Source organism: Glycine max, chromosome 17, assembly GCF_000004515.6.
Source record: "Glycine max cultivar Williams 82 chromosome 17, Glycine_max_v4.0, whole genome shotgun sequence".
In the NCBI taxonomy this organism is placed as follows: domain Eukaryota; kingdom Viridiplantae; phylum Streptophyta; class Magnoliopsida; order Fabales; family Fabaceae; genus Glycine; species Glycine max.
The window spans coordinates 32,261,943-32,288,988 of record NC_038253.2 but is presented as its reverse complement, the minus strand read 5'-3'; the positions used below and the strand labels follow the sequence as shown (position 1 = coordinate 32,288,988).

General features: G+C 38.7%; 1 protein-coding gene across 1 annotated transcript; it reads right to left on the bottom strand.

Annotated features, from left to right (window-relative positions):
• Positions 1-276: 276 nt before the first annotated feature.
• Positions 277-2,182, bottom strand: LOC100780730 (molybdate transporter 1). Its single transcript, XM_003549184.5, has one exon. The coding sequence runs from the start codon at positions 2,089-2,091 to the stop codon at positions 613-615; it is 1,479 nt and encodes a 492-aa protein (XP_003549232.1). The 5' UTR covers positions 2,092-2,182; the 3' UTR covers positions 277-612.
• Positions 2,183-27,046: the final 24,864 nt, after the last annotated feature.

Below are 27,046 nucleotides of genomic sequence, written 5' to 3'. Positions count from 1 at the left end.
AAATCGTCAAATATATTTTTTCACTAATAAAAAAATTAAAAATTAACTAAAATGATTCTTGAAAAATAATAATCTCATCCTGTAAGATAAGAGTATATTGTTATTGTCATCTCTCAATCATGTTAACCATCATACCCAAATACATGTATTTTTACTGTGCAAAAGTTTATACGAATTGAGAGCAGAGTTTAATTTTGATAAAGAAAAGTGTAAACCCCTTAAGAATTACTTAAATCAACACTTATCAATTATAAAACAATTCATAATATATGGGATAACAGTGTAAACAAGATTTACACCGTTAATGTATTCCAATTATATTATTGATTACTATATACATACAATTTCTGGTGACGCGAATACACTCAAACTACAAAGAGCAAAAGCCATCAATAACTAAAGGTTCCTACATACTAACTAACACTCCTTGCAATTACAAATAGAGTAATAATGTCTTAAAACCCTTCCAAGTCCCCATTGTTGGTCAAGCAACAAATGATAACAAACTGTAGGGGGAAAAGAAAGAAACTTTCTGACAACAATCACTTTTGAAAACCATACACATTGACAATTACTAGTAAACAAACAACATCATGTACATACACCTTTTCTTCAAACTTGCTCAGGACTTTTCTGCATCCAAATAGTAGAAAGTGGTTTACCCCTTGTCCAATTCCTCAGCCTAAGAAGCACATAGACAACCATTCCACACAAAAAGCCAAGAGCTGCACTTGATCCCACGAGTGAAACTGCAGTGATAACAAGAGTCACAAAGGAATCTTCCTTTGTGTTCATGTCCCTAGCACACATGGCTAGTTCAATTCCAGCAAACAAAAGCAACACCCCTAAGATCCCCACAGGAAACTGCTTCAAAATGTGTGCCAAAGAAGTTCCCAACACCAAACCCAACACCAATTTGGCAACACCAAGAAGTGCCACACACCCACCACTCCTTCCACCAAATTTGTATTGCCCCGCAAGTCCACCAGCACCATGGCAACTCGGCATAGCACCAAACCAACTACCAATCAAGTTCATCAATCCCACTGTCACTGACAACGAAGTGGCTGAGAAATCCTTCCCTGGGAACAAATCTGATGACAACTTGCAAACAGCCACCACAGAGTTCAAAATCGACAATGGAAGTTGAGGGATTGCACCCTTCACAAAACCCTTTTTCCATGCATGCTTAGAGAACTTCACTACTTCTATTGAGGAAGGTCCAAACTTTATTTCATGCACCACCTCATGCCTTCTTATGAAGGCCAAAACAACCCCCAACACAAACACCATGAAAGCAGAAGGTAGTGAGAAAATAACCTTCCTCACCCTGCTTGTCCTGCTTCTTGCAACAACCTCATTATTCCTCTTTTGACCACCCAAATCATCATCACCACCACCACTTTCCACAACATCACAACACCCTCTACTCTTCTCCCCAGCCCCATTCACAACCACAATGAAACACAAACAAACAATGGCCAAAACCAACCCATCAAGCCCAAACCAATGCCTCTCCCCCAAAGATTTAGACTTTGGCAAGTCCTGAATTTTCCTCACATACTTAACAGCTGTCAAGGCAAATGACAAACCTTGTGCTAGTTGAATTCCCCTCACAACACAGAGAGGAATGAGCATGTAAACAAGCTGCATCAACCCTGTCACCCCCAAAACAAACAACACGCCGCCGGTTAATATACCGGCGGTCATGATCTCGGGCACACCGAAATCAGTGTCCGATAAGGCCTGGGCCGCAATGGACTTCATCGGCTGGACCGGCATAGGGACCCCATAGATGACACCAGTGATGATATTGTACACACCGGTAAATATCAGCGTGGTGCCAAGGTTGAGGTCCCTAGCAAGGGTCAAGGCCAAAACAATTGGTACATAAGTGCCGAGGTCACCCATGGCGCCATTGAGCTCACCCCATTTTGAGTGAAAAACCAAGTTGTTTTTTATTTTTTCCACCACTCCTTTGGTTGAAAATCCATTGGCTAGTGGGGTGGTGGTTGAAGGAGTATGAGTAGGAGTGATTTCCGGTGCTTCAGGATCTGAGATTGGAATTGAAGGAGGGTTTTGGTATGCCATGGAAAATGTTATGTGTGTTTGGTTCGAAATTTGAAACTATCGATTCTCAAGAGCAATAAATTAAGCTGAGTAATAAGCAAACTTGTTAACTACTATAAGAGAAGTGAATATATATGAATGTGATACATGGGAAATTTTTTGTTTATATATAGGGATTTGTAAAGTCAATGTTAGGAGCAACTTGTCATTTAACAATAATGCATTAGGGAAATATACAAAATAATCCTCGTTGACAATCTACTGTTTTGATTATATTAATACATGAACGTGTACAAGTTTACAAGATAATAAATATTATCTCACGGTTTAATATATTATTGATGAATCTATGGATTGGAATATGAAAAATGATAAAACATTAATAATCGCGCATTTTATCTATGTGAATTCTTAGTTTTATTTATTTCCAAACAAAAACAGCAACAGAGAAGTCAATAATAATTCCCTGCCCTAAGCACAGCTCAAGTTGTACGAGCAAGATGTGGACAGAAAGATTTTTTATTTTTTTGGGTACAGGGACAGAATGAATATAAGGATTATTTGATCCTCGTACTAAAAAAAATGCCAGAAACATTTTCTTTTATTTTTTACCCAACAAATATTCTTTCATGTATATATGATATATGGACTCGTGATTCGAACTTATTTTTTATCTTGCCGGGAATTTTTCCTAATCAGCTCTTATAATAGTACATTTTCAGTTTAATTTCAAATTAGTTTTTTTTAGGAGGATATTTCAAATTACTTATTCACCGATCAAAGAGTATTATGAACCAATTTATAGATGACTAATTCTATATAAATAATTAGTTTTACCTTAAGCATTTAAATTAATATTTGGTATGTGTAAGGTTGCATTCTTACGTTCAAAAAGTATTACCTCTAAATATTACCTTATAGTTATATGTGCCAATAATTTAAATAAATATGTATATGAGTATTTTTAGATAAATGTGAAATATAATTTAAAAATTCAGAAAAAAATAATTTAAAGAAAATTAGTCCTAATTAATCAGCGGTTTAATTTGTTCAACCAGAAATCAGTTTAAATAAAGGTGTATTTGAGAATGCTTTTAGAGATAAAAGGAATAGAAGATAACTTTTTTTATAAAAAAAAAAAATAGGAGAATACATTAATCAATATTATTTTATTATTTTAGTTCTTTTATTCTAAAAACTTAAAAAAAATATTTTTAAAGATAAAATTACCTATCTTTTCATCTACTTTTCTCTAAAACTCAACTCCCAAATTTAACACCTTTAACCGATAGTTTGAAATTCGGTTTTTAAACCATCAAGCTGGCCTCTAACCAACATGAACTAGGCAGAACTCACTAGGATCGACCTTGTAATAAGAGGTTAAGTAGATGAATGAATACTTAGATTTGATCCTCATTAAAAAAAAATTAACTAGGCAGCTCGTTTGTGTTTAATTCTTAGATATACACAAAAAATTACAAAGCTCTCCAATTTGAGAATTCAAACTTGGATCACTCTATATTTTGCTATCCTCCTGTGTGTGCGTAAATTATATATATATATATATATATATATATATATATATATATATATATATATATATATATATATATATATATATATATATATATAAAATTAAATATACCATATGTGTCTTGAACATCTCTATCAGTATGAGTTGAAATGAACCCAAAACTTATGAAGAAGAATATGAAACAAGAGACATGAATAGTTTCTATTATAGCAACTTGTCATTTATCAATCCACTGTTTGTTGATTTTACGATACATGCATGTATACAAGTTTACACGATAACAAATAGTATATCACGGGTTAATTATTGTTCAACATGTGGATTAGAATATAAAAAATAATAAAGTAATATTAATGCGGATTTTATCTATGTGAACTCTTAAGTACAAATCAATAATTCCTTGCCGCAAACACAATTCAAATTGTACAAGTAACACGTGGATATGAGATAGGCACCAAAAGGTTATGCTACCACTGCTCCTAAATTCTACAACTAAAAGATGTACGGAAGAAAAATACCTACTTTAAATAAATTAATTTATGAGTTTTAAATAAATTAAAATAAGATCTTCTGTCTGAAATAGTTCATAACTAAGGTGGGTCATTACATTTGTCGCCCTAAAAAAGGCATTATAACTACTTTTTTAAGGAAGACATTATAATTATTAAGATAGGCTTATTTGGGTTACAACAAATAAAAATCCCAACATCACTGAATTGCAAAATTTAATTATATCCAAAGCCATCCCATATTTCAGAATAAAATTAATTATTTTACAGATCGAGTTTCTTACAATTTTTTTCATAAATCACAAAACTAATTTTGACACCATAAGCAACCTTCATCTAAAAAGCATGTTGTCTCCCTATCATTTTCTGTCAGTGGTCATGGGCGACAAATTTAAAAACTTTACAAAATTAAAGTAGATAAACTATAATTAAAACTAACAAGAAAATAATATAGTTGTATAAAAGTTTTTACACTATTAATTAGTCAGAAATTATTATCAGTATAATTTTTTAAATAATTTTGTAAAAGCAAATCAAATTACCGATAACGATATGTAATTGTAGTTGAAAGATAATGCATGTAAAATCAATACATGTATTGTTTATTAAAGAAAAAAGTACCGTCGTCATTCGTATCAGTGTTATTATTACAGGGAGGTCATTAAATTGGGGATATTCATGGTCTAAGGTTCAATCATTATTTCCTATATTTGGAAAATTATGATCATTGTCGTTTAAATGCTTTCTTGCTTTTTCTTTTGTTTGCTTTTCCTAATTAAGAAAATTTGTTTCGTGAAACCTAATGACGAAAGGGCATTGAGCTCGGAGACAATTATCTTTGAAAAATATATAAAAAACAAAGTATTTTACTTTTTATCTGTTGAGTTAAAGAGAAGTACCTTAAGATTTACAAAGCAGTCTGAAAATGTTGTTTGCTTATCAATAAATATATATAGGCACAAGTATTTAAAGAAATTTCAATTTTATCACATTATTTGTAATGTCCAAGATCTACAAATTACACGTGGTATCATACATGACACTCACAAACATGACACTCACAAACACGTGTTCACCCTCCACCGTTAGTCCTGCTATAGGAGCGCGAACGCCTAACCCTTAGCAATTGGGTTCCCCAACAAACAAGTTATCTCTAACCTATTAATATTCAAATATATTTGAATATATTATCTATTGGCAGGTGATTAATTATCTATAAGCCCACACATTGTCTACAAGGTACGATTGTCTTCTACCTTTTATTTATAAGCAAATTTTTATCATTAAGCTCCCGACTATTATTTATAAGCCGAGAATTATCTGCAAAGGCTACAATAGCCCTTACAAATAAGGACCAACAATCACGATCAACTACTATAAATATAGGTTCCATCGAATTCCTCTACACAACCCATCACACACTCAGCTGACGAGCAACAAGTATGTGTCCCTCTCTCTCGCACTCATACGAGCTTTACTTAAGCATATACTTGCTTTACTTTTCTCACTCATATTCTTACTTGAGCGTCGAAGTCATTTGTTTTGTAGGTTTCCCCTTCCTGTCAAAGGTACATCTCCAAGCCGACGTGTGAAGTTCAGGACCCCACATAATCGCCTCCACCCTATGTACTAGACTTGACAAGTCTAAAGATCTATGGAAAGAAGAACTCTACAACATATTTTGAGCGTACCATTGTTCACCCCAGACAACAACCAATGAAACTCCTTACCGACTCACAAATGGCACAGATGCCATGATCCCCATTGAACTCGAGGAACCATCGACAAGGACATTATTGTTCCAGCAACAACAAAATGAAGAAAATGTGAGGGTGGAACTTGAAACCACCGAAGAAGTCTAAGAAATGGCAAGGATTAAGGAATAAGCTGCTAAACTACGAGCAGCAAGGAGATACAATACAAAGGTTCAACCATAAGCCTTTCAGCTTGGTAACCTTGTATGGCGAGTCCGAGGTGAAGCCAGAAAAGATCCCCGAGTGAAAAAGCTTGACCCCAATGGGGAAGGCCCCTTCAGGGTCACAACTAACCTTGACAACAGAGCGTACCGACTACAAGAGCTGGATGACAAAGCAACAAGAACATGGAATGCCACCCACCTGAAGTTCTACTTCATCTGACCTACACTCCAAACCCAATGTTGTACTCTTTTTCCTACTCATGTCTTTTGTCCAAAAAATAGAAAAATTAGGGTTTTGGTTTAAGGGGTTTTAACGAGGCACATCTGGGCTAATGAAAGCAATTTGTACTCAACCAACTACATTGAATAAAAATTCTACATCCCTTTATTTTCTTATTTCTCTTATAAAGACAAGAGCATCCATAGTCGTAGCTCTGTGGCTCTTGAAACCCAAGGTCTGCCATTGGTGAGCCTCTCTTCTAGCATTCAGTCTCTAGTACGTGCCACTTTGTAAGAGGCACATATGCAAGAGCATATCATTGTGTCTCAAGTACATGCCACACCCACGGTGAGTGACATGTGCGCACGAGAATCCTACTAAGTCTTTAGTGTATACCACCCAAGATGAGTGGCATGCATGCAAGAGCATATCAATATCATGACTCCAGCATATGCCACCCACAACATGTGACATACATGAAAGAGCATATTACCATCACGACTCCAGTGTATACCACCCACAATGAGTGGCATGCATGCAAGAGCGTATCAATATTATGACTCCAGTGTATGTCACCCAGGATGAGTGGCATACATGCAAGAGCGTATCACTATCATGGCTCCAGTACGTGTCACCCACAACGAGTGGCATGTGCACACAAACACACTACCACAGCTCAATATGTGTCACTCACGGCGAGTGACATGTGCACACAAGCACATTACCATGTCTCTAGTACGTGTCACCTTGTAAGAGGTGCGTATGCAAGAGCACACCACCATAACTCCAGTATATGCCACCCACGACGAGTGACATATATGGAAGAGCATACTACTAAGCCTCCAGTGCATTCCACCCATGGCGAGTGACATGCATGCACGATTGTACCCTCATAACTCTAGTATATACCACCCACAACGAGTGACATATATGCAGGAGCATATCACCACATCCCCAGTGCGTGCCACCCATGATGAGTGGCATGAATGCAAGAATACAGTGCCTAAAACCTAGGTCAAACAATTCCCTGGTCAATCCTCCAAAGGGCTCGCAAAACCCAAGGTCCGCCTTTGGTAAGTCCCACTGATTCACACCACCATGCCTCTAGTACATGCCACTTTGTAAGAGGCACGTATGCAAAAACATATCTATTTGTATCCAATACATGCCACCCACGACAAGTGCCATGTATGTAAGAGCACAACACTTATGTTGCACACAAGACTCATCAAACCCAAGCTCCATGCTTGCTGATCCTTACAGGTCCACAAAATCTAGGGCCCATCCTTGGTAAGCCTCGACACAGCTCCATAGGCTTCACAAAACTTAGGGCAAACACGTCCCCGGTCTATGGCTCGAGAAATCCGAGGTTCACCCTTGATAAGCCCTTTCTTGTACTAAGTCCCATCTCCACGAGAACTCAAGGTACGCAAGGTCTACCCTTGACAATCTTCTTTATTCCTAACTTATTATCTATGCAATAATATAGGCTTATCAAAAACCCAAGGTCTGTCCTTGGTACTCATACCTCTGAAACCCAAGGTTCACCCTTGGTACACAAAACCCAAGGTACCCCCTTGGTCTGCTCACTCGCAGCATCTACGATGACCATCGTCCAAGGTTCAAGTTCAAGAAAACGAACTGCCACCACACTATTTGGCAAGACCTTTAATTAGGTGCAACTCACATTTACTCCTGATACCATCAGAGGATGAACTCAACAAGTCAAGCGACTTGCCCCCCGACTGGTTGACAAGACCTTCAATCAAGGGAAAGTCAAACATAACTCCTCACAACCATTAGGAGAAAAGCTCCACAAAATAGAAGAAAGTCCCACCAAATGAGTGACAAGACCTTTAACTAGGTTGAAATCAAATCGGAGATGAGTCCATGTCATTCTACTCTTTACAAGACCACCATGGTCCTAACTCTACATCAACAAGGTTTTGCTTCCTACGTTGTCTACATCACACCGGCCTATTCATACTATTCATATGGTCACAAGTACGGAGCGTTGTGAAGACCAAAGACAACATACATACATACACACAAGAAATAAAGTGCAAAATTCATCATCGAAGGACCCATAAAATACACGTGACATCCTATATGACACGCAAAGACACGTGTCCACCCTCAATGTTAGCCCTACTACAGGAGCACAGACGATTGACCCTTAGTAGTCGGGCTCTCCAACAAACAGGTTATATCTCTAACTTATGAATATTCAAATGTATTTGAATATCTTATCTATTAGCAGATAATTAATTATCTATAAGCTCACACATTATCTACAAGGTACAATTATCTTCTACCTTTTATCTATAAGTAAATGTTTATCTCTAACATTATATGTAAGCTCCTGGCTATTATCTAGAAGCCTAGAATTATCTAGAAAGGCTGCAATAGCCCCTACAAACAAAGGCCAACAGTCATCCTCAATTACTATAAATACAGGTTCCATTGAACCCCTCTACACAATCCATCACACGCTCAGCACACGAGCATCAAGCATGTGCCTCTCTCTCTCTCTCTCTCTAGCTCATACAAGCTTTACTTAAGCATATACTTGCTTTGCTTTCCTCATTCATATTCTTACTTGAGCATCGAAGTCATCTGTTTTGCAGGTCCCCCCCCCCTCCTGTCAAAGGTACCTCTCCTAGTCGACATGTGAAGTTCGATTCCCCATATAACCGCGTTCACCCTAACGTGTCACGGTTTCAGATTTTGGTAAGAACACTATTATATAGGTTAAATTATTTTTTTGTCCACTAATGTGTTTTTTAGATTTAATTTGATTGTCTAGTTTTTTTTAGTTCAATTTGATCTTATAATTCTTTAAATTGATTTACTTTTATCATATCGTATAAATTGGATTGCACTTTGTGAGGATTTATAATTGCCAGTAAGTAATTTTGAACCTCCACAAAATGAAATGAAGTAGACAATTTAAGGATCTTATTATTGAATCGGATTCTAAAATTTTAATCACTTGGTTGACCAAGGGGTATTCTCCCACTCACTCTTGCTTCAACTTTGTGCCTAGTCTCATTCGTTGTGAGAAGGTAATCAAGTAACGGTTCTATGGTGAATCATGGTTTGTCCTTGAATGGTCAATTTCGTATATTTGATTGTGTTCCAAGCTTTGTTTATAAAGTTGTTATGACAAATGTAAGCTTTAGCATGTTTCCTTGTGGTTTATAATGCTATCTTGTTGGGGGTGTTCCCCTTCCATTCACAAAAAAAAAAAAAATGCCACAAAATAAATATTTTATTAAGACTGTTAGTTTAATTTAGATGATAAAATCAAATTAAATTGATTTTAAAAATTAGAAAACTAAATTAAACTAAAAAATAGAATATCAAATCAAATCTAAATAATAAATTAGATGAAAAAAACTAATTTAACCTATTATATAAATATATATTATAAATGTTTAAATATAAAAATAAATTTATTTTGAATAGAATTTATGATAAAAGTATAGATTGAAATTATAGATAAGAATATTTAAGCTAAGCGAAAGAAAAGTTATATTTATAGAAAAGAGATAGTTTTTTTTGGAATGGAGAGATAGAATTAGTAAGACACTTTAGTAGTTTATAACTAATTTTGACTAGCCCTAAAAAAGTAATTTTGACTAGAACATTCAAATAAAAAATAGCACAACAAATAAAATATATTTTTTAAGGAAAAAATTATATTTGTAAAATATAAGTGACATTAAATATAATTAAAGAGAATATATAACAACCAATAAGGTTTAGTTCAATTGGTTAAACAAATGAGTGTTGTAAACTCCATTATATCTTATTCAATTCATAAGGATAAGAAAAAAAGGATAACATAACAAATTTGATCACTCTAAAAGAAGTACTCTAATTAACTTTGTGAAACAATTCTTATAAGTGAAACTATATTTTTTTAATTCAGAATATTTCTTGACCAAAGGTTAAGAATTAATCTCTTAAGTTATTTATTTAAGAGACTAAATTCAACAAATATTTAATCATATATTGACAAACTTAAGGATCAACCTATATGTTTTATTTCAACATTAGAAATGTTTTTTTAAAAAAGAGATAATAACTTTTAATAAAATAGTATGGAGAGTCTAATTTTGCTTGAATATTATTTTTTAATTAATATGTTCTTACCAATAATCATAAAAATCTTTTATCTTATTTCTTACTTTAATAATTTGTATTTGAAATGGTAAAAATAAAATAATTTTATTAATTACTTGCTCATCCTCTTCTCATCAAATCAGTTTATTTAATTAAAGGTAAAATGATATTTCTAATCATAACTTTGTTGTAAATCAAGGATCAAATCTCAAACTAAAGGAGGTGACACTTTCATTAGACTTTAAACTCTTTCTATATTTTCATCATTCATAATTAAAGACACCATCCTCGGTCCAAATTGAATCTCAAATCGTCTTATTGTCACCAAGCAATCAAACTAGTGAAACCACTCATATTACATTGTCTAATGTCCATATTCAACATGACTAGCAATATCACTCTTAAGTTTTACTCAAACCATTAATGTCTAATCACCGAGCACAAGATGTTGCCCCTTTCCACTGTCACCAGGAAAACTCTATTTATGGCAACCTTATGACTTTATACTTGATAAAACAATAATCTAAATCATTGACTCATTTGTCCAATTCAATTGTCCCAACTAGCACACGCTCTATTAACGACCTTGCAATTTTGTCATTGTATACAATATACATATAGTTTCCGTTTAGAAGAACTTATAAATAACTTATTTATATTATTTTTTTATCGTAAGTGTTCATAAGAGTGTTTGGGAGAACTTATAAAAACATTTGAGAAGAGATATAAGGTTGTTGGATGCTTAAAAAAAACGAGTAAAAGAAAAAGGTCACAAGTTTAATCATATCTACTAATAATTAATATTTGTCAATAAAAAAAATGTATTATGGGTTGTCTATAAGATCTTTTGAGCTCATTTGAATAAATTATTTAATATAATTTTTAATTACTAGCTAAATTTTTAACTTCTAGTTAGTTTATTAATTTCTAGTTACTTTTGTCAAATATAACCAAAAGTTAAAAAAAATATTTTTTTTTACCTTTTCATTCATTTTGCTTTGATTTTTCGTTTACGTTTCATCCGCTTTTATTTTGTTTTTATTCTTCTGCTAATATATTTCATTCTTCCCCCAAAAGGATTTCGTGACTCAAAAGGCATTTGTGGTTCTAATGTTTAAGAATTTCGTACTATTTTTCTCATAGCCCACCTCTTTGCTTTAATTTTTATATTATATAACTAATTCAAAACTTTCAAATTTATGATTCATAAATTTTAATCACAATTTTATAATATATGGTGAGTATAGTGATGTTTTAATAAAATAAATAATGTTATTTTTAATTACTTAGTTACTTTTTAAATTTGTTTTATTTTTAATTATAATTTGATTTTTTTAAAAAATTATAAAATGAGACAACATCTCATAAGTACTTTATGTAACACCGTATCCAAACGCTTTAAAATTATGGAAGCACTTTTAACATGCATATCCAAAGGCAAATAACTTATTGAATTTTAAGCACGTACTGATAACACAAGTCCTTATGTAATAAGAACTTACTGAATAAGATCTTAATAATTAAGTTGTCTATTCAAATGAGTCCAATATAGATTATAGACTAATGATTAATTAGTACAAATTAATTAATTTTGTATTATCACAAAAAAGATAAAAATATGTACGTAGATAGATCTTGAAAATACCGATAAGAGTTGAATTTACTAAAAACGACTAGTTTCTCAGAAATACAGATAACAATACGACTGCAAATATGACTTTTTAAGTCGGTTAAATAGTTATTTTAACTATGGTTTTGAACCGTCGTAACAGCCGCCGTCGTAGAAGGTGCAAGTATTTTAAAGACGGGTATATTAACCGTCGTTGTAAATAAGACTTTTTACGACGGTTTGTATTAGAGTCAAGTTGCGAACTCAACTCATTTCTAGACATTTTTTTTTTCTGAATTCTCATTTAGTGTCAACTATCCCTACTCTAATTTTATTTATTATGTTTTAATATTTAATGTTCTATACTTTTGTAGATTTAATTTATTGTTTTAAATATACTATAGCAATGTGTGTGCGCGCACGAATTTATGCATTTTTAGGTTTGGTGTATATTTTTTTATCAACAATTATTAATATACCTCCTCTAATTGTTTACTTTTTTTTATCCCAAATTCAAAAGCTAGCCTCCATAATTCTATATTGGGTTATCCGATTTTAACCTTTGCAATCATATTTTATTGTATTGTCAATGTCCCTTGGTCCATATGTTTGTCAATTGAACACGAGAGTAAGAGTGTTATTCTCGTAAAGTTCTGATCATTGATTCTTTTATACTTGAGTGAAAGAGTAAACACAAATATGTCAAATATCACATATTGGTATGCATGGTCACACATATTTCATGTTCTACTCTATCGAGAGGTCCAATAGCATAACTCCATATGTAACAAATCTATATATGTGATTGTTTTACTTACAATATAGTCTAAAAGGGACATAAAAATCTAACTTAGGAACAATGATTTGAATGAAACAAGTGAGTAATAATGTTGAAAGTTGAAATTGCAGAGATAGATACCTGACAGAGAATGTGAAACGCAATGAGGACGAGAGAGGCACTTGCAGAGATAGATACCAAACAAATGTGAACCCTACCACAAATCTATATGAATAAAGTAATTTTCCTTAGTAAGGAACAAAATTCAATTTGCTGCGTCAGGAATTGTAGCAAGGGATAACGAATTGGTGGAAATAATAATAAAGAAGGGTGAGGGTTACTTACGTAGACAAAGTGAGTGGTCGAAGAAAGAGAACTATAAATAAAGATGCAGCGGAGGACGGAGGTGACGGCGAGCAGAGAACTAAAGATGCGAGACTGCAATGAAAGGGTAGCAAGTCTGGTTCAGGGTTTTGATTATTAAATTGAAATAATTAATTTTATTGTACAAAGTAAATGAATAAATAAATAAAAATATCTAAAATAGTTATAATTTTAAATCAAACTGAGCTAACAACTGCTCATAAGTTTGGTTCGGGTTGAATACCAGTCAAAAATAAAAGTTTGTATTAGAGTCAAAGCTGCGAACTCAACTCATTTCTAGACATGTTTTTTTTCTTCTGATTCTCATTTAGTGTTTATTATAACTTTGAAGTCATTAGAGTTTTTACGACTTCAATATTAAAAAAAAAAGGTAAAAATTGTGAATTTTTTTACAATTTCATATTTAAAAGTCGTAAAAATTCTTAAAACTTATTCTTATTTGAAAATTAATTCAAAAAATATTCTCATTTGTTAAATATGAAATGGAATTACCTTTTACTTTTATCAAACCTCCCTTATTTTCCATTGGAACATGTTATTATTACAATTACAAATAACTTGACCCCTTCTATCGAAATACCTTTCAATCCATTAATTTTTACCAATAATGCTAAGAAAGGATATGATCATAGGACTCAGTTTGTACAATTTTTTTAATAAATATTTAGAAGAAAAATTAAAGAAATAAAGTACACACAAAAATATATAATATATTGTCTTGTGATCTCAAGAGGAATTAACATTACTGCAGTCAACGACACCATATTTTCAAATAATCTTCTCTCATTTGTCTTGCTGGAAGCATAGTCGAGAATGGTTACTGGGAACCAAAATATTATTGTGATCTCAATTGGTCAAACTGAAGTTAATATGGGGAAAATACTACTACTACAAGTAATTTTAGTAGTACACATGCTGGTGTGAAAATGACTTAATCAACAGGCATATAGGTACTAGATAGTATAAGGAGCTCACAGAATAGCAAAGCATTTAATTCAAGTTTCCATATTTGGAAAATATGATATCACATGCAGATTCCACTTTGATCTGTATTACTAGCTGGAAGGAGGGACTTCTACGGTTCAAGAGGTTCAACTATAATAACATTGCAGGGCAATAAAAAAAACCAATTTAAAAAGAAAATTCATATCAGTATATGCAATGAATCTTATTAAAACAAAGAATGGAATTTATATGCAAAGTTATAGTGTTTATTAAAACTCATTTCTAGACATGTTTTTTTTTTTTTTTTCTGAATTCTCATTTAGTGTCAACTATCCCTACTCTAATTTTATTGTATTGTCAATGTCCCTTGGTCCCTGTCGCAACCTACCCTTCGGCGGGAGGGCGACGCGTGACTCGCGGGATGCGTGTTCCACGAAAGGAATACGCGCGGAGTCGCCACCAACGTTTATTTGAGGAAAACGTCGGAAAAACTGAAAAAGACGCGATCTACGAACTTTTAAGTGAAAGGTTCGGGAGTTGTATTTACGCGCGGGGAAGGTATTAGCACCCCACACGTCCGTCACAAGGGACGACAGCCTTTAATCGAATGTGCAAACATGACTTTGATTTTTACGTTTCCTTTTATGTCCTTATATCCTTTATATCCTTTTTATATTTTTTCTCTTTTTGTGGTCGACAAGGGTGTTTCCCTTTGCTCCTACGTATTCCTCAATTTGGGATGAGAAAATCAGACCTACGTAGTTCTTTCTTTATCAAGTGATTCTTTTTTACTTTAAGAGGTGATCATTTTAAGGCGTTGGACCTTAAAAATGATCCATTTTACTTAGTGAGAAAATGAAATGACAAACTTCAAAAGCCTATTTTTTTATGGACGAGCTTGACTAGGCGAGTTGATTTTAACCTTAGTTTCGCTTTAGTTATTAATCAATTCGATTAAGAATGAGAAATCCCAAAGAGAAAACGTCCGATTGATTTTCCGCTTTATTTTACTGAAAGATGTTTTTTTGATTATTATATTATTTTTTACCTTTTTTTTTATTTCCAACGTGGTTACGGCACGACCGAACGGTCGGAATTTATTTTAACCGAAGTTAACGGATAATACAATTCAAACGTTCGGTGGAAATTTATTTTATTTTTAAGTTAAGCGAGGAATGACTTAAGTAAAATGGCTTAAGCACGTCAAGAGGGGGTATAAAAAGTAAACAAAATGAGAATAAAAATGCACGAAACACAATGTGGACCACTACGGGTACATAGAATGAATCGAAAAGCTTGGTTCAAGGTACTTACCCGTTGAAGATCGAAGAACGATGAAGAACGAATGAAGAACGTCGAAGAACGGTCGAAACCTTTGCGAAATTCTTCACGGAAAACGTTACGGAAACGATTCGGAAGCGCCTCGGCTTAGATTTTCTTCACGGAAACAATTTTTCCAAGCAAATTCGAAAGAGAGAGAAGTGCCTAAGGGGCTGAACCCTTTTCTTCTTCACTTCCTCCCCTATTTATAGCAAAATAGGGGAGGTGGTTGCCGCCCAGCTCGCCCAGGCGAGCCAGGTTGCTTCCTCCAGAAGCAACAGCCTTCTAGAGGAATATTCTGGAGGGCCCAAGTGGGCCTGGGTGCTATTTGCACCCCATTTTTACTAAGTACACCCCCTCTGCTTTTTTTTGGTGATTCTTTTTTCGTAAAGTTACGGAAACTTACGAATTTCGTAACGATACTTGTTTTCTTTCCGTAATGTTACGGAACCTTGCGGATTACATAATCATCCCCTTTTTGACTTACGGAATGTTACGGAACCTCACTTAATTATGCAACGATGCTTCCATTTGATTTCCGGTGTGTCACGGAAACTTACGGATTGTGCATCAATATTTTTTTGGTTTTCCGGCATGTCCTGGAATTTCACAAATTGCCTAACGATGGGTGCCAAGCACCTCACAAGGACCAAAGAAAGGTCGCATGTCACCAAGCAAAGGTCCCCAGACGAAATTAGGGTATGACAGTTGCCCCTCTTTACTTGTCTTTTATTGGAGATAAAAGGAAAGTAAAGATAAGACACTAATTTCGTTCCTCTCGATTTGACGAGAGTCGCGGGTGACCATAAAATCTCCACATGCAAATGACTTGTTGTTCCCAGAATTTCACAAATTGCCTAATGATGGGTGCCAAGCACCTCACAAGGACCAAAGAAAGGTCGCATGTCATCAAGCAAAGGTCCCCGGACGAAAATTAGGATATGACACTAATTTCGCTCCTCTCGGTTAACGAGAGTCGCGGGTGACCATGACTTGTCGTTCCCGGATTTTCACAAATTGCCTAATGATGGGTGCCAAGCACCTCACAAGGACCAAAGAAGGTCGCATGTCATCAAGCAAAGGTCCCCGGACGAAAATTAGGGTATGACACTAATTTCGCTCCTCTCGGTTGGCGAGAGTCGCGGGTGACCATGACTTGTCGTTCCCGGAATTTCACAAATTGCCTAATGATGGGTGCCAAGCACCTCGCAAGGACCAAAGAAAGGTCGCATGTCATCAAGCAAAGGTCCCCGGACGAAAATTAGTGTATGACACTAATTTCGCTCCTCTCGGTTGACGAGAGTCGCGGGCGACCATGAAATTTTCGCATGTAAATGACTTGTTGTTCCCGGAGGAACAAAAGGTGCAGAAGACTATGTGAGCCTCTGCATGCTATCAAGCGTTCTGTCTTACAGATAGCAAAAGAAAGTTTATACGGATAACCACTCGGGCATTTCCGCGTATCATCGGGCCCGCCGCCTCTGGATGACACAAGGGTGCGGATAACCGTAAGGTACCTCCGCGTATCATCGGGCCCGCCGCCTCTGGATGACACAAGAGTGCAGAATGACCAAATTTTGTCTCTACTTGTCATCGGGCCCGCCGCCTCTGGATGACAAAAGGGTGCGGATAACTGTAAGGTATCTCCGCGTATCATCGGGCCCGCCGCCTCTGGATGATACAAGGGTGCAGAATGACCAAATTTTGTCTCTGCTTGTCATCGGGCCCGCCGCCTCTGGATGACAAAAGGGTGCGGATAACCGTAAGGTATCTCCGCGTATCATCGGGCCCGCCGCCTCTGGATGATACAAGGGTGCAGAATGACCAAATTTTGTCTCTGCTTGTCATCGGGCCCGCCGCCTCTGGATGATACAAGGGTGCAGAATGACCAAATTTTGTCTCTGCTTGTCATCGGGCCCGCCGCCTCTGGATGACAAAAGGGTGCGGATAACCGTAAGGTATCTCCGCGTATCATCGGGCCCGCCGCCTCTGGATGATACAAGGGTGCACGTCACATGACCTCAGGGTCAGTATGACAAAGATTATGGGGCGGCCGACAAAAGCAAGGCTCTTGCTCCTACGTATCCTCCAATGAGGAACTCAGACCTACGTAGTTCTAGATAACTTGTGAGACTTGAAAAGTCTCCATCGGAAGATGCTGACATCTCCGGAAAGGGCGCAGATTACCACATTGGCCTCTGCTCGTCAATCACACTTGGGTCACTAAATGACGAGGTGCGATAACCGTAAGGTGTCTCCGCGGGCTACCAGCTCTCGGGTCATGGCAACAAAAGGCGGTGTGGTCGACAAAAGCGAGGCTCTTGCTCCTACGTATCCTCCAATGAGGAACTCAGACCTACGTAGTTCTGGATAACTTGTGAGACTTGAAAAAGTCTCGGTGTTTTCTTCGCTAAAATGCAAACATGCTTTAGTAAAGAGATAAATATTCCAACTGATTAGAGCAGCATACGCTTTTTTGAGTGAAAAACAATGCGTTCACCGGGGAAGGAGAGTCTGCTGATGAAATCCCCATAACCTTAACTGAGATTTTGGATGTTAGCATTTCGTTTCTAAATGAACATTTAGAGGAAACACTGGGTTCGACAAAAATAGAAGAAATCCACTCAAAGTGTATCAATCTCGCATAGGTAAGTGTTTCATCCTAATTCTGAACCATAGATATGTCATGACTTGACTTTGCAAATTATTTCCTATCAAATCAAAAATTACATGCGTGATCATGGATCAATAGGACTTCCCTTGGGAATGGGTTCTTTTAGCGGGTTTTTCGGCTTTTGTGTGTTTTTGGCTTTTGATTTTTGTTGGCTTTTTCTTTTTTCTGTTTTTTTTTTGTTTAGTGCGGGGCGAAAAAGTCGCTAGCGCACGGGATTTTGGTTGGTAATCAAAGGGAGAAGACCATTTTAGGTCGTGGTTTCCTTTCCTTCCTTTTTTGTTATTTGGTGACAATTCTGTATTGTTCAGATATTGTCCGGTCCAAAGACCTTCTGCACATTTCTTCTGTTTTTCCTTCGATCCCTGATCAGGAGCTTTCTTTCCTTCTTCTTCTTCCTTTTTTACTTTCTCCCATTCTTTGATTGGGAATTTCCTTTCTTTTCTTTTTGCTTTCTCCCACTCTTTGATTGGGAATTTTTCTTCTTTTCTTTTTTTGCTTTCTCTTTGATTGGAAATCTTCCTTCTTTCCCTTTCTTTGATTGGAAATTTCCCTTCTATTCTTTTCGCTTCCGAGGGTAAGGATTGACATTCTCACCCTGGGTCAAGGTTTATGGTGAGTCAGGATTTTGGCTCAAAGCTTGTAGAATGGCTAGACATGATATATGTCAGGGCTTGGTTTGGTTCAAGGTAAAAGGGATGCCCCACATTATTTCCATGACACAAATGCAAAAAATGATGATTTGGAAATTTTATGCAAAACTGGTCATGCATGCACCTATGCGGACGCTCAAGTGTCAAATTTTTATGGTCATGTGATGCTAGGGCTCAGGATTCATTTCCTCTATTTTAAATCAACCCAATGTTTCCAAAATATGTTCTTTCATCAATTTGTGCATTCCTCCAAGTCCATTTCGAGCGTCCGGGGAAATTTCACAGCATTCACCCTTCAGGTGTAGACACGTTTTTTTTCTTCAAAAATCGGTTATGATCAATGAATTTTTTTTCAAAGAAAAGTTGGAAATCATCTCTTTTCAAAAGCATGTCGGTTTTTAGCTAGACAACTTATTTTCTCTTTTTCCACCTTTTTCCTTACTTGCTTTCTTTTTTCTTATGTTCTCTTTTTTTTCCTTTTTGTTCTCTTTTCCATTTCATTCATTCCATTTTTTTCTTTTCTATTTTTATTTTTATCATGATTTTTGTTTATTTTACATATATATTTTGGACGATGTTCCTAAACGAAGAACTCTACACGGTTCCAGAATTTCAAACACCATCGATAGTAATGATATATAAACACTAACACAACAATCTAAAAAAAATGTATGCGCTGTACAAATGACAATCGAAACAACAAAAACAAACATTAGTCTCTCAAGTCAAAACAATAACATAGAATAAAAATGATAAAAGAAATATGAAAGAAAACATGAATCTGGGGATCTCCCAGTCACCTATCTCCACTCCCTCCCAAGAAGTCAAGCAAATCGGCCATCTCCTCGTCCTCGTGGGCCTCTTCTCCATCGCCGGGAGCTTCTAGGGGTGCCTCTCCTGCTTGGGCCTCGGGCCAATCTCCGGGCCATGCAACCTCTGCCCTGAACTGGTCTGGAGTAGGGCATGAAAAAGAAGCGAAGCCCTGGCTCTGCATGCTAAGGCTCATCTGGTACAGACAATCATGGGTCTGTACATGTGCTCGGTGGTTGGCCGCCTGCTGGTGAACCAAATGCCGTAAATACTGCTCCATGTCAAATGCCCCAGCCTGGCCAGCCTGATGAGGTGGTGGTGGCGCGCCTGCGGCCTGTGGAGCATCACCTGAGCCTGTCTCTGGGTACAGTACTTCTCAATAAAAGCCCGGGTGATGGGCGGCCGAATCACCTTAGTAGGTGCAACGGGGACTCCGAACGACTGGCAGAGTCCTGTGATCAGTGCGGGAAATCCCAGGGCCCTGTTGGACTTATCTGGGTCCAAAGGGTGCCTAGTGGGCGCCATACCTGCAAAAATATAGATGGCATCAGCGATCAACTGAGCCACATGGATGCTCATCCGTGTCAGGATGGCGTACACCAGCTAACACTTCGCAGGGGAGGTCAGAATTATGATCGATGGGCAGGATGTTGCTGAGGAGCAACGTCATCCATATCTGGGTCAGAGTGGTCATGTTAGTGCGCATGATTCGCACTCGCCTCCCTGCAGCAGTCCGGGCAAAATCCTGCCCCGGTATACATAGCAGCTGGGCGATGGCCTCCTCATCGAATCCATCAGACCGGTTCCTCCTCTGGCCATACTCGCATTCCTGGCCTTCTTCCAACACCAACGGATATCCTAGGAGTTGGCCGATAGCGCCGGCATCAAACGGATCCACTGACCCCTTACCCAGGATCTCATGTCACGCACGCCCTCTCTGTTGGCCAAGCATTGGCATAAAACTCAAGGACTATTTCTGGATCAAACTTGGCCATGGGAGTAACCAGTGATGCCCACCGCCGGCGCCCTATTTCCTCCTGGAAATCAGTATACTCGTCGTCCCTGAGCTGGACGCGTCGCTCCCGGAGAAACGACCATCCCTTGATGGCCTCGAAGCGCTGCTGGTGTACAGCGCTCCTAAAGCGGTGACTGTCATACTCCGGAGCGGAACTAGTTCTTCGGCTGCCTTGTCCTTCCTGGACCTCTTTGAGGCAAGCTTCCTCGGGGCCATTTCCTGCGAAGGCAAACATTTGGAAAGTTAGTTTTACCAGCGGGACACTACTCTTAAAACAAAAATGGCATACAACCTCCCCCATAAATACAAACATCAATGTAAATTTAGAGCAAGCTTATGCGCATATTTCCTTACGAACGTTCACTTGCACAAGACATTCTATTAACTAAGAAAAAATGCACACATATACAATCAAGGCAGCTTCGTTATCTAGATTATTTACATGTACTTCCAAGGTGTATTTGTTACTTACATCACACACATCTCCTTGGCTAAATTTACATACATGCATATTCAAAGCATTTTGGGGTACCAAAAATTGCACATGTGCACATCTTGGTATTTCTAATGCCTATACATACACAAACTTCATGATGAATCTTGACTATCTACACAATAAGGTGCTACATTTCATGCTCTTTTCAAGTTTTTGCTACCTAAAGTCGCATGCAAATTCAAGTATATTTTCCTTTGCTGACTAAAATTGTATTCAAATTAAAAGGTATATTTTTTTTTGTAATGTATTTCCTTTACATAACATGCAACATATTTATATATATTTTTTTGTGAGACATTTTGACTACCAAAAATTATATGTACATACATCCAAGTATTTTGCTATCATACCCAAAGTGTAAATTGCCAAAGGTATTTTGCTACCTATTCTAAACGAGCAAAATTCCTAAACATCTAGGCGTAGGGAAAATATTGTAGTGGCCCATAGCTGATTGCTGGCCAAAAAGGGTAACTTTACCCAATATGCACCTCCTCTTGTGTTCTTTTTGCATAAAAATTTTAGTTCCTAGCCTAGGATATATGCGGGGCAATTACTCTAGCCTTTTTCAGGAATGAATACATATTCCAAAAATAGAAAATATGTACAAACCAAAATGCCCATGGGTTGTTTCCTTACAAAAGTCACGCGCTAATGCCATTGAGGCATTTCACCGAACACTTGGTGGGCGCGCGTTTAGGCGTCAATAGCAAAAGAACGGGGACAATGTGGCATGTCCCATTGTTCAAAATGCATTATAGGCCTATGGCCATCCCATACACACCCCTAATTCAACCTAATCAAGCAAGAAAACAAACCAAAATTGCCCCATATATTTGAGCACACTCCCACAATTTAGAGCACCAAAAGGAGATCAAAATACACCAATGAAAAGCTAGAAAGCTTAGGGATGGAACACTTACTTGTTGGTGATGAACAAAAGCGCAAAACGGAATCAAAAATGCGAAAAAGGATGCCCTAGGGCTGCAAACTCGTCAATCCCGTGGGTATGGCTTTTGAAAGGGGGAAAAGAAGTTTTTGAATGCAAAAACGTCCCCCTTTCGTCATATAATTTGGTGCAGGGGTGGCCGCCCAGGCGAGCTAACCTGCATATTTTTTTTTTTTTTGAGGGGAACATAACCATGTCCCCTCCCTTCTCATGGATTAGCATCTTGCCTAACTTGAACTTACTTAGGTTAGAATTAGGTGTTGATACTTATTTTTACTTTTTAAAAACAAACAATTAGTAAAAGAAAGCTGCAAAATACAAAGGATACGGGGCTGCCTTGCAGCGACATTCTCTGCTTGTTTCGCAGAGAAGGGGCAACGATCGGTCGGTCGTGACCCCATCCCCACTTGCGTCCGTCCTTAAGTACCTGCAAGTAATAAACAACCAGGTATGGCCAATCTTGACCGCGTCATTACCTACCTTGATTGGTTTCTGCCGTTCATGTTTTGTCTCTACCCCAGAAGGTAGCCCAAGATGATCTTGCCCCTGTTTTACCACAACAATATGCATGAATGTTTTCAAACGCAGCAAATTTAGGGAAAGTTGGTTCAGGTTCAATTCTAATTAAGCGCTTGGGGATCCCATGAACTGAGCGGAAGGGCTCAGGTGATCACAGATTAACGCAAGGTTGAAACTAACGTGAGGACTAAAAGCCTCGAATCCACGTTCATTTCTTTGAAAGATTGTAACGAGAGATACAACAGACAGGAAATCCCTTGGGGAAATCCAGAAAACGCATAAAGATAAAGAACATGTAGCGACATCCTTAATTGCCCCAGCTTCTAAGCATAATATTGTTTGACGACATCAGAGTTCACGGGTGAAGGTAGCTCTTCGCCATCCATGTTGGTAAGCACCAGGGCTCCTCCGGAAAAAGCCCTTCTTCACACAAAAGGCCCTTCGTAGTTCGGGGCCCATTTCCCTCGATGGTCCTTGACAGCATGGGACATTTTCTTTAGCACAAGGTCTCCCTCATGGAACTTGCGTAAGCGTACTTTGTCGAATGCACTCTTCATTCTTTGCTGGTATAACGCCCATGACTCATGGCCGTTAAGCGCTTACCCTCAATGAGGTTGAGCTGGTCATAGCGCGTTTGAGCCTACTCTGATTCCTTTAATCCGGATTCTGCCAAGATCCTTAATGACGGGACTTCTACCTCAAACGGTAACACAGCCTCCATCCCATATACCAATGAGAACGGCGTTGCCCCAGTTGACGTTCGCACTGAAGTCCGGTAACCGTGTAACGCGAATGGGAGCATTTCGTGCCAATCCTTGTATGACACGGTCATCTTTTGGATAATCTTTTTGATATTCTTATTGGCCGCTTCCACGGCTCCATTCATCTTTGGTCGGTAGGGTGTGGAATTGTGATGCTGGATTTTAAACTCCTCGCACATTTCCCCCATCATCTTGTTATTCAGGTTGGTGCCGTTGTCCGTGATAATCTTCCTTGGCAAACCATATCGGCAGATGATCTCTTTCTTAATGAACCTGATCACCACATTCCTCGTGACATTGGTATATGAAGCCGCCTCGACCCACTTGGTGAAATAATCTATCGCTACGAGGATGAAGCGATGACCATTCGAGGCCTTGGGCTCGATGGCCCCGATGACATCTATTCCCCACATGGAGAAAGGCCAAGGGGCGGACATGACATTCAGAGGGTGTGGTGGGGCATTGACATTATCTGAGAATGCTTGACATTTGTGGCATTTCCTCACATGGACACAACAATCACTTTCCATGGTAAGCCAGTAATAACCTGCTCTTAGGATCTTCCTGGCCATAGCATGCCCGTTGGCGTGCGTTCCAAACGAGCCTTCATGGACTTCCTCGATCATGTGATTTGCCTCCTTGGAATCCACACACTGCAGGAGTGTCATGTCGTGATTTCTTTTATACAGTATGCTTCCGCTCATGAAGAAACCGGCTGCCAACCTTCTCAATGTCCTTTTATCGTTGTCGGCAATTTCTGGCGGGTATTCTTTGCTTACGACAACGACATATCGCTTGATGTCGAAATACCAAGGCTTCCCGTCCCGTTCCTCTTCCACTTGGCAACAATGCGCGGGTTTGCCACGACACCAAAATTCAATGTAGGGTAGATCCCCGTGCGGTGTTAGCTGGAACATAGACGCCAACGTAGCAAGTGCATCCGCCATTTGATTTTCCTCGCGGGGAACATGATGGAAGGAGATCTCATCGAAGGTTTTAGCCAATTCCTTGATATAGGCTTTGTAGGGTATCAGCTTGGGATCTCTAGTCTCCCATTCCCCTCTCAGCTGATGGATTACCAACGCTGAGTCGCCGTACACCTTGAGTAGTTTGACATTGGAGTCAATTGCTGCCTGGACGGCTAGGGCACATGCTTCATATTCGGCCATGTTGTTGGTGCAGTCGAATCCTAGCCTGGCTGTGAAAGGTACACATTGATTGTCCGGAGAGACCAACACTGCCCCAACGCCATGACCTAGAATGTTTGACGCTCCGTCAAACCATACAGTCCATTTGTCCCGATCTTCGTCCAATTTTTCCTCGAACAAGGCCATGATGTCCTCATCCGGGAATTCAGGATGCATGGGCTGGTAGTCGTTAAGAGGCTGTTGAGCCAAATAATATGCTAAAGCGCTTCCTTTTATCGCCTTTTGGGTGACGTAGACTATATCAAACTCAGATAGCAGGACTTGCCACCAGGCGATTCGTCCCGTGAGAGCTAGCTTTTCAAAGATGTACTTAACCGGGTCCATTTTGGATATCAACAAGGTAGTATGGCTCAGCATGTACTGCCTTAGGCGATGGGATGCCCATACTAAAGCACAACACGTTCTTTCGAGCAAGGAGTAATTCATTTCACAGGTCATGAACTTCTTACTCAGGTAGTAAACAGCGCGCTCTTTCTTCCCGGATTCGTCATGTTGCCCCAGCATACACCCCATTGACTCGTCCAAGATTGTCATGTACAAAATGAGAGGCCTTCCAGGTACTGGTGGCATAAGCACGGGAGGATTCATTAGGCACTTTTTGATCCTTCCAAAAGCCTCTTGGCAATCCTCATTCCAGCGATCAGTTTGGTTTTTGCGCAAGAGCTTGAACAACGGCTCACAAATGGCGGTGAGTTGCGATATGAATCTGGCAATATAATTCAAGCGCCCCAGGAAACCTCGGACTTGCCTCTCTGTACGGGGTTCTGGCATCTCAAGGATGGCCTTCACTTTTTCGGGGTCTACTTCTATCCCTTTCTGGCTTACAATGAAACCAAGCAATTTCCCTGATTTGACCCCAAAGGTACACTTAGCGGGGTTCAACCTCAATTGATATTTCTTAAGCCTTTCGAACAACTTCCGCAGGTTGACAAGGTGTTCTTCCTCGGATTTAGATTTAGCAATTATGTCGTCCACGTAGACCTCGATCTCTTGATGCATCATATCATGGAACAAAGCTACCATGGCCCGTTGATAAGTTGCCCCGGCATTCTTGAGTCCAAAGGACATGGTATGATGTTGGCCACCCATTCTGGATACCGAGCGACGGCCAGAAATCCAGCGTCAAATTGCTTCTTCACTTCTTCTTTTATTTTCAAGGAGGTTTCGGGCTTCATCCTTCTCAGTTTCTGTTTTACCGGGGAACACTCGGGATTTAGAGGTAATCGGTGCTGTACAATGTCAGAACTCAAACCGGGCATATCTTGGTATGACCAAGCAAAGATGTCTTGGTAATCTTTTAGCAGGATTATTAATTCTTCGCGGATAGGTGCGGTAATACCTGTACCTATCTTTACTTCCCTCTTTCCACTGCCAATTCCTAAGTCTACTAGCTCTGTTTCTTCTTGATGAGGCCCTGTTTCTTGGTCCTCATGGGCGATCATTCTTTCTAGTTCTGGGGGGAGTCCTACATCCTCATTTCCTTCATCTTCCGTTTGATTCATTTCTTGCTCGAAGTCGATAGGCGGGTCCCAGGTATTAGTACCTTCGGGGGACTCGTCATCGGATCTGTCGTTTCAGAAAAAGAAGTAAACATGCAAATGAATGAGAATGGGTAGAGACCAGGAACAGATGAAGAAAGATCCTTGTATTATAAATTCAAAAACAAAAGACACAAAGCCTTAACAAAAGAAAAAACTCTAAAGCCTAGGCCCAACTATAGAGCTTTTAAAACCGTAAAGGTTTACATTATGCTCGTTGCGTAAATGCCGGGGCGTTCCTCCACTCGCCAATTTCCCAGCTGGAAATCAGGAGGGCATGGTCGTACCAAATCCAAAGTACTCGGAACATCATCTTCACATATCGCGAACACTTGACCTTTGTCTCCCAGACCCGCGCTTATAAAGCTTCTACTTATGTGGCAGGGCGGGCTTTCTTCACTTTCTTGTCTCCAACGCGAGCTTTGACCACTGTTCTTCCTTCCCGCGATGCTTCTTTTCATGTCCGCCTGAGTGGGCTTATAGCCTAAACCATACTTCCCACGGTTTCCTTGAGTATTTATCAGGCTAGTTATGCCACCGTTGTCTTTGCCTAAACCCATCCCGGGTTCATAACCGTTCCCCAACATAACTCGGGCCATCATTTCCGCTGCATCGGACAGATAAGGCTGCCCAAAGAGGGAGTCCACGGAGGAAATGCTGACCACCTCAAAAGACTGGAAAGCAGTTTCTAACGATTCTTCTGCGGCTTCCACATAAGGCATGGAGGATGGGCAGCTTACCAAGATGTCTTCCTCACCTGACACGATGACCAAGTGCCCCTCCACTACGAATTTCAGCTTTTGGTGGAGTGTAGAAGGCACAACTCCCACTGAGTGGATCCACGGGCGCCCCAACAGGCAGCTGTAAGGGGGGTTAATATCCATTATTTGGAAGGTGACTTGACAGGTGTGGGGGCCTATTTGTACTGGGAGATCGATCTCTCCCCTAACCTCTCGGCGAGTGCCGTCGAAGGCACGAACCACCATTGAACTCGGTTTTAAGTGGGAAGCATTG